General features: G+C 36.4%; 1 protein-coding gene across 4 annotated transcripts in view; it reads right to left on the reverse strand.

Moving 5' to 3' along the window:
* Fgf14 (fibroblast growth factor 14) overlaps positions 1-12,710 on the reverse strand; it is a 594,874-nt gene that overhangs the window by 153,566 nt on the left and 428,598 nt on the right. For all 4 annotated transcript variants that reach the window (XM_048421999.3, XM_048421998.3, XM_085698167.2 and 1 more), the window contains one exon: positions 3,811-3,921. In XM_048421999.3, the coding sequence (XP_048277956.1) occupies positions 3,811-3,921 (111 nt within the window). The remainder of the gene's footprint in view (positions 1-3,810; positions 3,922-12,710) is intronic.

Below are 12,710 nucleotides of genomic sequence, written 5' to 3' on the forward strand. Positions count from 1 at the left end.
GACTGGACACTTGCAGTGCAGTGTAAGACAGAAGTTCAGAAGCAATTCTCAGATTAAATTACTTTGGAAGCAGCAACATGAAATGCCAGAAAAAAAAAAAAACAAGAAAAGATGTGTAGTCTCCCATGGGTTAAGCTTACAAGATACTAATAAAATCAAATTCTTTGCAAGTTTTAAAGAAAGTATATGATTTATTAATTTTTATAAAGTTATAAATAAAATATAAGTGAACCACGCTCAGTTCTATAAATTTAGTAAGTTAAAATCCATTTATATTTCTATTTTTTCTTACCTTCTAATATAGTATATTTTCACAAAGTTTACTCACCAATATCATCTTGGATATTATCAACCATAATATCTTGCTACACACAGAATTTTCAGTGGGTATTTCAGAAATATTTTTAGTACAAGTGGTATTAACAAAAAAGCTATTAATTATCACTCTCATTCAACTCCTTAACTTGAATTTATTTTTTATTAATGGGAATCTTCCTGGGAAGTACACAGCTTTTGATATAAATGTGATGTGGGATGTCTCTCTGTAGGCTGTGAATATGTTTTATTACCATTGGTTAATTTAAAAAGCCAGTTTGACCTATGGAATAACAGAATATATCTAGGTGGAAAATCCAAACAGAGAGACAAGGAGAAATAAGGCAGAGCTGGAGAGATGCCAGCATTCACTAAAGGAGTAAGATGCCAGAACATTACTAGTAAGTCACCAGGCACATGGTGATACACATATTATTAGAAATGGGGTAATTCATGTGTAGAGCTAGCCAGTAAAAGTCTGAGTCATTGTCCAATAATTATGATTAATATTAAGCCTACAAATGATTATTTCGTAAGAGGCTGTGGGGACCAGTGGGCAGGACAGAAACTGATCAGGACAGAGAAAAGTCTCCAGCTATTTAAATGTATAAGTAAAATGTCTTAACTTTAGGCCTTGAACTCTTTTACAAAATACATGTCTCTTAAAACTTGTGGCAATGTGATTTATTCTAAGGCTACTCTGTACATAATTGCAAGCTAAGACTGCAGCAAGTGTTGGTCTGGCTTTCTTCTCAGGGGCATGCTGTACAGGATGGAGAAAGCTACATGCTCTTTTGAAATAATTACAAATTCCTGTTCCCCAGATCATAACATATATGCACCCCACTATTGATGAAAGTAAAACAACAGCAATGGTCTTCATAATTACACAGAGATTAATTTGGGGGTTAATATATGAATAGTTGAGTACTGTTTTCACCATTCAAAGGAATATTGAACTGTCTTATGCAGGATTATGGAGGGTTGTGATGTATAGAAAAAGAAAAAGGATTTACTCCCTTTCATTTCTGTTATTTAATATTGAGTATGGTATGATGTCATTGGGTTCCAAGCTTTGTCCTGACAACTCTCTGTATTTCTTCTTTGTGTGTGAGGACTATATTCATTCTTGTCTTTATTGTCTCCCACACTCTGAAAGGATGGGCACTGTGGGATAAGTCATAAATTCTGTACAGAATTTTAAGGTAAAATATAATTTTGCATCTGTCTTTGTAAATTACCTAACCTGACAATTTCAAATCTATTTATTTTAATCTCTTTAGTCAGCTTTTAAAAAAGCATGATAACTTCTGAACATATCAAGTCAACTAGACAATATAATTCCCAAAGGCAAAGAGTAATATGAATATTATAAAATAATATAATATAGTAACCAGAGAAGTTCTAAAATGTAGCATAGCCATAATAAAAATTACACTGTCCTTCTTTCCTCAGGATTTTGGTGGGGAAAATGCAAGCAATTATCATTTACAAGTTAACAATGTGGAACTGACCATGGATGATGTGTGGCACTAGGTAAAAACACAGATAAATTATTTTCTACTCTTCTTGCAATTTATGTAATTAAAAAGCAATGAGGCAAAGCCAAGAGGAATAAAAATAAAGATGTCCCTGTGCCTAGATTGTGGTTCATGTGAGAACTGCCATCCTAAACCCTGTTGGGTGGTGAAGCAACTTTTGTATATTTCAGACAACCAGCTCTACACATGCACATACTGTTACCTCATGCACCCCACACCTTGCCAAAGAAAGGAGAAAGCAGTCCAAAGAAGCAGCTCTTTCCTTTGGTTGCAACTTTCTTTTCCTTTCTTGAAAACTTTTGTCATGATTTGTGCAGATGATACCACTCAAACTCTAATCTTATGAAAGATACTTTATTCATGAGACCTTGCCAATTGTTATTTTCTTTCTTCCCTGTGCCTGGATTATTTTTTCCTCTCTTTTTCCAAATAATAGGAGGGAGAAGATGAGCAAGGATGTCAGGACCTTGAGGGGTTGGTCCACCCACTGAGACAGTGTGCCTGATCTAAAGAGAGCTGGACCCTGGACCGGGACTGAATGAGCATGCAATCAAACCGAACTCTCTGATTGTGGCTAATAATGGGGGCTGACTGAAAAGCCATTGATAAAGGCACTGGGACTTGTTTCTGCTGCACGTACTGGCTTTTTGTGACCCTAGTCTATTTGGATGTAAAGTTTCCTAATCCTGGATGTAGGGGGGAAGGGCCATGAACTTCCCACAGGGCAGGATTTCCTGCCCTCTCTTAAGGAGGGAGGGGGAGTGAGGAGGGTGAGTGGGGAAGCTGGAGCTGAATGGGAGGAGGAGAGGAAGTGTACATTTTGAATGGAAAAAATAAAAAAGAGAAATTAAAAAAGAGAAAGCGATAAATAAGTCAAGCAACAATAATCTAGGGAACATTTCAACGTTAAAAAATGGAAGACAAAATAGAAAAAATACAATATGTCAAAAAAGGAAAGGGAAGATTAACAAGGGAAAACACACACATATATACATATATATGTGCATACACACACACACACACACACACACACACATATGGAATTGAAGCAACTCCCCCAAAACTAGTAATATAAACACACTATTTATAAATTTCAGCTCGCTTCAGATAAAAGGAAAAAGAAAAATACTAACATTCCAAATGCAAGCATCATGTGTAAACCAGCTTATTACCCATCATTAATTGTTCTCAGAGTCTTTGTCTGATAACTTGATGAGTCAGACTAAACTTGATTTCATTATATGTATCAAGTCTTCTTATCTTCTAATGAAGTATAATCTATTATGAAGAGAAATGGTAACTGGACAGGCAATCATTCTTGCTCATGGCCTAAGAGTTATATATCGTATTTTGAATTTTACTGAGCCCAGCAATAAAAATTGTGCGTGCGTGTGTGTGTGTGTGTGTGTGTGTGTGTGTGTGTGTGTGTTAGAACTCATGTGAAATTAGACGAAATCAGAGATCAGAGTATAAATGAAAAATAAAACAGTTTTGGAAAGGAAAGTCTTAGACATACCCCATGAAAAATGTAAACAAGTTCAAAACAAAAATAGCAAATGGAAAAAATCAATATCACAAAAGATACATATATTTTAAATTAATTAACACAAATATTATTGAATAAGGTAATTAAATGTTTTGTACAATGTATTTATATGTACATAGCCTGACTAATCTCTCTTATGAGAAGGATATTAACTTTTATACCAATGCTTTAGTATGCTTAACTGTTATGATTAGGAGATAAAAAGTAATGTTCTGGAAATATCTGTAAAGAAGATACACTCAGTTTAACCCCAAAGTTGCCTCCTTCTGCATCAGTACCTTTATGCAGGTGGTCTCAGTGAAATGATACATGGATTCTAGTAGGCAACTAGAAACAAGCCAAGAGAACCAAGCATTTACAAACGTATCTCACAACGCCATTGAGTAGCAGACTCAGTCAGTCACTTACTGGAATTGGTGCTGTCATCCTTGGTTCCATCGAGAGCTCCATCGGGGTGCATTTGCAAGTAGTAGCCTTGCCTGCAATATAACCTGGTCACTATGCCCTTGAGCTGGGGATCTGAAAGGCAAACACAGGGATCATCAACTTCACAATGCTGCAAGAAAGTGTAGCTCTTCCCTTCTTTTTTAAAAATATATTTCTTTTTCAGAAGAAAATATTTTGTTGAGTTTGTACATTGATATGTCTCAAACTTATCTGTGTCATGATATTCAGACCTCATAAACCACTACAATTAAAGAAGGTATCATAATTAGCTTCAGGAAGAATGGCTATTTTATGAAACTAGCTTGTGTGTTTATATTATTCATTAGACTGTTAAACTAATTAAATTATTAGTTTAATTATGATTTTAGCTTATAATTGTTATAAAATATTTCCGAGCAGTAGTTCAAGTGTTCTGATTCAGAAACTTCATTAAAGGTTTTAAATAAAGTTTTCATTTATTTTTAAATTGACAACCCTTAAATGTGAGAAATCTGTATTTTAAAAATTTTGTTAAAAAGTGATATACATCCTTAATAAAATTTTCAGTTTGTATTCCCATCGCCCAGTTTACATGGAAGGATATGTGGTGTTTATATATGATACACATGAGATTCTGACATTCCTCTTCTGAACTCAGAGTGAAGCTTAGGATCCCAAGGTTCAAAAGATATAGGAGGGGTAGACTCGACTCAGAGCTGCAGTAGGTGCTTTACCTGTGCAGCACTCAGCACCAAAACAGAACAAAACAATTTAATAATCTCCATAGGGATCAGCTCTCGGACAATGGCCTGGTTAAGTTATAAATGAAACAAGCAAGCTCTTCTTTTATACAACTGGAAAGGACAGTCAATCCCTCTGAGTCTTGCACTTTGGGCATGGAAGCAGAGGGAGTGGGGAGTTTGCTGTAAGAAAAAGGGGAAACCATGTATTGTGGATTTCCCATTTAATGACCGAGAAAGGTAATTCATTCTTTCCTGAGAAGTTAGCTATATCTAAGATAATAAATATTTGCATGTGGCTTTGCAAAGGTCACTCTTATTTTGGGAATTTGTCTGATAAAGGGCATCATAATCCTCACTATGGCAGCAGGCTTCTCTCCGCAACAGCTGAATGGGTTATGCAAATTTCATTGTGCTGTCCAAACTACAGGATGCTAGTAAACAATCCAACACATAGTCTTTAATAACTACAGACTAGCCAACAGACAAAGAGAATAGCACACAGGCTAAACAGGCAAATTTGTCCCCAAACAGAAACGCTAGGCTTTTGATTACCTTTTTTTTTTCTTTTTGATTAGCTATTGAGAAATGAAAAAAAAAATTCCAATGACTATTTCTATGAATACAGTTGCACTGAACACTTTGTCTCCATAGATGGGAAAATGAATTAGACATAAATAACATTCTGGAGAGTGATCAACATTGATGTATCATAACATCAGTGTGACAAGCTGTCAGGAGACAGGTGTGTTTAAAAGGCTAGGATTGTTAAAAGAGATAGCTAAGTGATTGTTAGAGTAGTGTTAGGTATATGCCCTCTTACATAGTAAATAATTTCTAAATCCCATAACTCTCTCTCTCTCTCTCTCTCTCTCTCTCTCTCTCTCTCTCTCTCTCTCTCTCCTCCCCTCTCCACCCCTTCTCTCATCTTTCCATCATTTTATTCTGTCAGAGCTCCAGAATAAAATGGAATAATACTGCCTACACTCAAAGTTGTCTTCCATTGCAGTTAATCCTTTCTAGAAATTCTCTCACAGATACAAACAGAGCCATGCTCTCCCCATCAGATTCCTAGATAAGTCAATCCAGTAAGGTTTAAAATTAAGATAAATGGTTGTTTGAGTATTAGTTGTCACTTTTAATAGATTTTTTTCATATAATGTATTTTAATCATGTTTCACCTTCCCCAACTCCTACCAAAATCCCACAATTCTGAAATTTACATTAGTTAAAAAGAATTACAACCAAACATTCATTGTTTTCAAAACAGCATCTGTCCACTGCAGACTTTCTCTAGAGGTAGCTGCATTTCTTATGCTCTTCTTTGCAAACTGATAGCACGAAAAAGAGCATAAGTAAGCCAGGTGTGGTGACGCATACATTTAATCCCAGCACTCAGGAGACAGAAGCACGTGGATCTCTGTGAGTTTAAGGCCAACCTGCTCTACCTAGTGAGTTCCAGGATAGTCACAGCTACACAGAGAAACCCTGTCTCAAAAACAAACTAACAACTGAAAGCAGAGAAGAATTTCTTAACTTCAGTGGAATCCTACAGAAAATTTTATAGACTGGCAACTATTTTGTAAAAACCTGTGTTCTAATATCACTTGTTTTAAAATGATCCCACATTCTAGCCATTAGATCTCAGGAAGAGTCCATAGCCTTGCTCACAGCTTCCCCAGCACTCACACAGTGAGCTCTTAGGAACAATACCTCATCTCGATTATGGGAGTGGCAATAAAACACAAATCTTATTTTCTAGTGTCCTTAAAACAATAAAAAACAATCTAATTTAAATTTACCTGGTTTTACAGTTCTTGGTATTTTTTTTTTATTTTTAAGAACTGATAACTATATGTGTCCTTGGGTGTCAAGCATTGTTCTAAAAAAAACCTCTGACTCATTTATTGAATCTTCACTGTGTGTGAAGGAAGTCAATTCAAAGATGAGGAAATTGAGAAAGAGAACTATTAAGCAATTTTACAAAAAGCACAGAATTTACAAGGCTGGAGGTTGAGTGTGATCCTATTAACAGTCTGGCTATGCACTCTCTACAAAGAACAATTAAACTAAATTGCCTTATAAACCCCAGTGTAAGTCAAACTTCTTAATAAAGAAAAAAAGGAAGGAATAAAAAGGCTGTGCCATTTCTATGATCACCACCAGCTGTATCTGCTGTATCTCAATCCTACATATTCACAGGTGAATGTGTGAGGCCAAGCCATAATGGAGTTGTGAGAATATTAAAGTCCTTGAAAGTTCTTACCCATCCCACTCAGTATCTGGACAAGTTCCAAAGTTCCCAGTTTCTGCCCCACCCCCAAGAATTCATTACCAGGTTCATAAATGTAGTACCACACTTTTGGTGCTCCGTCGGTACCATTTTTGCTATAATTTGGCCATTTTCAACTCCAGCCAAAAGGAGTTTCTAGCCCTGATTTGACTGTAATATGAATAGCATCAGCTCCACACCATCAGGCTGGTTTTCGTAGTCCACCACTGAGCTGCCAGCCTCCTAAAGGAGCTTCTTCACTGCATGCTCTCTCCCTCCTCATACCTCACCAGCAGTTCTCAGGTTTTCTCAGCAAGCATTGTTCCAACAAAGACATCTCTTGAGTTCTTTAGTATTATTTTCTAAACATCTGTAAAATTATGGACTGACAGCTGGGGAACCTACATGGGACCGATCTAGACCCTCCGAATGTGGGCAGCAGTTAATGTGGCCTGCTCTGCTGGGAAGAGTCTCCTCTTCCCAGGCACCAGGACCTTTTCCAGGCTTATGAACTGGCTTTTTGGAGTCCATTCATTATGGTAGGATGCCTTGCTCAATCTTGATATGTGTAAGAGGGGTACTTGGTCCTGCCTCAATTTGGTAGGCCAGACCCCAAGGAAAGCTGTACACCCTCTGAGGAGTGGATGGGGGATGGGAAGTGGGAAAGGTGAGGTGGGCAGGAGAAGAGGACAGAGGGGAAGCTGAAGTTTGTATGTAAGATGAAAAGTAAATTTTTAATAAAAACTATGAAAGAAAAGAAAATTTTAAATCTTTTTAATTAAAACTTTTAAATGGAAATATTTTTGAAATAGACATTACTCACTTTTGAACATTTAAAATACATTAAAATAGACAGACAATTCAATCTGTGTATCAAACAGTGCTTAAAACAGATGATACTAATTCATCTTGTAATTCATGATCATAATTTCATATTTTCTGTTTTGTTTTTTTGTTTTTTGAGACAGGGTTTCTCTGTAGCTTTGGGGCCTGTCCTACTACTCACTCTGTGTTCCAGGCTGGCCTTGAACTCACAGAGATCTGCCTTCCTCTGCCTCCTAAGTGCTGGGATTAAGGGTGAGTGACACCACCACCGCATTTATTGATAAAATTGTACGATAGTATCTACCTCACAAAGTTGACTATATGTGGTATAAAGTTGAAGTGTGTAACATTGTTCATGAGATCTAAAGTGAGTTTTTATTGATTAAATACTGACAAGGGGCTAGTAAAAATCCAGTAATTCCATAGATGGCTAACAGGAGTCAAAATGTGAACAGTATGAAAACCCACAACGACAAGTGTTAGCAAATATTCAGATTTCCCCACTTATTGCTTATGTAGTTACGCTTTCCAGATCTCAATTCAAGATGCACACTAACGTAAGTGCTTAAAAAGGAACATGGCAAAATAAAACTTAGTATCTATTAGGAAAAAAAATAAGAAAGAAAACACACCAAAATATTAAATATGCTGAATTTTGAGGATATTTATAAGCATTTTTAATTTTTGCTAAATATTGAACAATAGAGGCATGCCAATTTTAAAATGGAAATATAGAAATTGTAATAACATCTATTAATGATTGATGAATAATATTTCATATGCATTTTCAATTAAAATTACAGTCATACATACCCCAAAATATAAATACTACTGCTGTATGCTGAATGGTCCAAATCTTTAAAGTTAGCATTTATTAGCTGATTTTACAGTTACAGATGCACAGAATGCTCCTTATGGTCTTTTGTTCCTTTCATTACTTATAAAATGATTCACAGCTGATATGGTCACTTATAGTTCAATGTGATGTCCGTCTTTCAAACCAAAAGAAACAACTTTCTCTCTAAGTCCAAAATACACCATTGATGATCATAGTAAGGCAAGGAAAGATAAAGAAACCACCCACATTATTCTTGTTCCATGAAAAAAAGAGAGTCTGAGTTCCTCGACTGATTATGAGAGTGAAAATAAGAACCTTCCCTGGGAAGGGGAGGAGGAGAAGGGGATGTCGAGTTGGGAAAAGGACAGGGAACAAGAAAAGAGATATCTTAATAGAGGCAGCCATTATGAGGTTAGTGAGAAACCTGACACAAGGGAAATTCCCAGAAATCCACAATGATGACCCCAGCTAAGACTCTTAGCAATAGTGGAACTAGTACCTGAACTGGCCTTACCCTGTAATCAGATTGATGACTAACTTAATTGTCATCATAGAACCTTCATTCAGTAACTGATGGAAGCAGACATTGAGTCCCACAGTTAAGCACTGGGCTGAGTTCCTGGAGTCCAGCTGAAGAGAGGGAGGAGGGATTACATGAGCAAAGGAGTCAAGACCATTATGGGGAAACACACAGAAACAGCTGACCCAACAAGTTAGTGGGAGCTCACTGGCTCCAGACTGACAGCTGGGGAACATGCATAGGATCCAACTAGGCTCTTTGAATATGGATGACAGTTGTGTGACTTTAACAGTGTGTGGGGCCACTGGCAGTGGGCTCAGGATTTATCCCTATTGCACGAACTGGCATTTTGGAGCCCATTCCCCATTGCTTGATATCTTGCTGAGCCTAGATACATGGCAGAATGTCTTGGTACTGTCTCAAGGGATGTGACAGACTTTGTTGACTCCCCATGGGGGGCCTCACCCTCTCTGAGGAGTAGATGGGGGTAGGAGAGGGAAGGAGAAAGGTGGGAAGAGCTGGAGGAAGGGAAGAAGGGGAACCTGGATTGGTATGTAAAATAAAAAAAGATTATCTTAAAATAAATAAAAAGGAAAAAGGAGGACCTTTGCTATAACTGGAACAAATCTTAGTCTAGCATCAGCTGGACAACTCATCTACATGATTCTTCTTCATGTCAGAATAAGAGGAACAATTGTCAAACACAGATCAAGAAAAGTTTACACAGTTTCCATCAGGGACAGGGCCCATCAGGCAGTGATAATAAAACATACCTCTATGAAGTAATGGTGTGCAAAGCAAGGTGCATAGGTGTGTACAAAGGCACAATAGAAAGCTCTTTAAATGTTGATTAGCTCCAAAAAGGAAAAGTAAATTAGAACTTATCCATTATTTAATGTAAAGATTTATATGGATATTTCCAGGCAGCTATGTGCTACATCAGGTCTTTAAGGAGCCATAAGCCGTTGAATAGACACATTCTGTGATTCTAAAGGCTATCCTAGGGACACTGGATCTCAATTGGTGATTTCCAATGAATATTTCACCGTGTCTTGGAATTTATGTGTTCCCAATAAAGCAGATTTATATATTATAGCTTATTCTTTAACTAACATTAGGATAATTTGGGGGGGGGGGATACACTGATACAATGTGGATTGAAAATAGAAACAAAATTAGCAATGTCAAATATCAAACATTTAGCTAAGATAAAATTTCTCATCTAGAGATTGTAGGTTTAAAACAAAAATAAAAAAATAGAAAACTAAGGTGTTTACTCAAATCTAGCAAGTGCTTAGCCAAAGGTTTGAAAATGTTAAGACAATTGACATATATTTATTATGATAACAAATGCTTACCCCTAATAAATATTACGCCCTGACACACAAAACAATGGAAATATCACTAGTGTGAAACAAGCATAGTTGTGCAGGTTCTCACGCTTTATTAAAACAATGAGGGAAGTGGTTGTATGGACATTTCTCTAGCATTTTATGGTTAAGTTCATAAGACCAAGATTTTATTTACAATGCGTATGTACCCCAATCTCTTACAACTCAGAGCCACAATTAATAACTAAATACAAGAAAATATTTGAGGTTTATCACTTATATAGTTTAGCTATTCATGTAAAACATACTTAAAATATTTTCAATTCACAAAATTTTTAGAGTTTTATTTGTTAAAATACACTACAACTTCAGAATATCTAGTCTGATTAAGAAAATATAGATAATTTAGTTTCTTCTTTTTGTCTCAATTTTAGTTCTGCTTTTTTTCATTAATTTTATGCCTACTCTGTCAGTTCAGTTAACTAAAAATGTTTTGAAGACAATCTTTTCATGGAACTCTGAACATTAATTAAAACAGAAATAATAAAGCCTAATGTGTGTCTCTATCAAGAAAAAATGCTTCATGACATATTTCCCTCAACACATAGAGTTGAAAGTTATGCAAATAAGTCTATCTAAAGATAGAGGGAAAAAATATCCAACATTTTTCATTAGAACAATTACTCTTTCAGAAGTGGTTTCATTTAAATTGATCACTGTCATAAACTATTTTCTTACAATATAGAGATTGACAAAAGAGTAGCTATGACAACCCATGAAATAATATGAATGGGTTTTAATTACAGTTCATCATAGAAAATGTACACTATGGTGTATATTTTTATAGAAAATACACTGATGTATCACATTATATGTTCTATGCTGATGTGTGATACATCTGATTCTCATTGGATACCAGGTGAAGTTCTTAAACATCACTCTCCCATTATTTATTCCCAGAAGCTAAAATCACTTTCTGGAATATGTATATGAAAAAAAAATGTGGCACATCTAATTAGATTTTGGCACTCCTAGGAACAGAAAATAGTATTTTGAATCTCTTGCCTAAAGCTATAAATTATCATATAACACTCTACAAAATTAAGCCATGTTCTGTATACTTTCAGAGGACTTCAGAAAAAGGTGTGGCAAAGGCATTAAGGACAATGATAACTATAAAAAAGACATACAAAATTTTACAAATCCTTTCAGTTATCTCTTGGAATGACATTCATTTTCTTCCACTTATATACACAACACCGCTGTTGAACCCATTCCTGTTCCAGCCATTCTAGAATGATGATGTTTAGATGGGAAATGTACCAATACGTTCATGTGTTTGAACACTTGCCCCCTACCTGGTTGTGCTTTTTGAGGAGATTGTTGAACCTTTGGAAGGAGGAGCTTTTATGGTTACTGTGGGTAGGCCTTAAGGTGTTTTAGACAGCCCCACTTTCTGCTTACTCTCTGCTTTCTGACAAATTGGCCGCCCTGCTCTAACCATGTCTTCCTCTTCATGTTGGAATGCATTCCCCTAACTTACAAGACAGAATAAACCATACCTTGCTAAATTGTTCCTCACAAGTGAAAACCAAATAAAATAGTTTTATGTAGGAAGCAGCTGACATCCTGAGTCCATGTGTACTAATGATAAGGACCTTGATGCCTCAGACCCAGGGAATTGGCAAAGCCTTCTTCCAGTTCATGTGTAAGTGCTGGCTGAGTGTTCAGCTTTCTCCTTCTGCACTGCACCCTTACGAAGATCTTCTACTGACTAGTTAACCCTGCTTTCTGTGCTACAACACTGAGGTTCTGGATTCCGCCTGATCCCAGTTTTACTGAATGTGTGTCTTTGTGTTAGTCCTTCCTTCCCTCTTCTCCCAATCAGGTTTCCAGAACCAAGACAATCAGGACATAGTGATTTTACTCCCAAAGAGTTTTCTGCTGTTGAGAGCTTGGAATGCAATTTCCAAGCATGGTACTTTGTCAGGGTGAACTGAAGAAGATTTGGAAGGTCTCAGAAGCAAGGTCTCTTTAACTTTATCCTGTACTACTGTCTCCCAGACTTTTCTTCCCTTGAAGTGAATCATATAAACCAGAATTTCTCTTTCAAACTCTGTGGGAGAATTCAGAATTCCTTTCTTCCAAATCAAACCACAAATTCCAGAAGACCACACTCCTGTCCCCCTCAAACCCATAATTCCAGAGAAATGTTGTGTCATTTCCAGAAGAAATGAAAGCTCCACAGAAAGGTCAAGAAAATAACTTTAACTGGATACCTTAATTTACTGTCATTAGCATGCACCTTTCTGTCCAATCCCATTTCTATATGACAATCCTTTTTCAAATGTGAAAA

The sequence above is a fragment of the Myodes glareolus genome, chromosome 12 (genome assembly GCF_982192425.1).
Source record: "Myodes glareolus chromosome 12, mMyoGla1.1, whole genome shotgun sequence".
Taxonomy (NCBI): Eukaryota; Metazoa; Chordata; class Mammalia; order Rodentia; family Cricetidae; genus Myodes; species Myodes glareolus.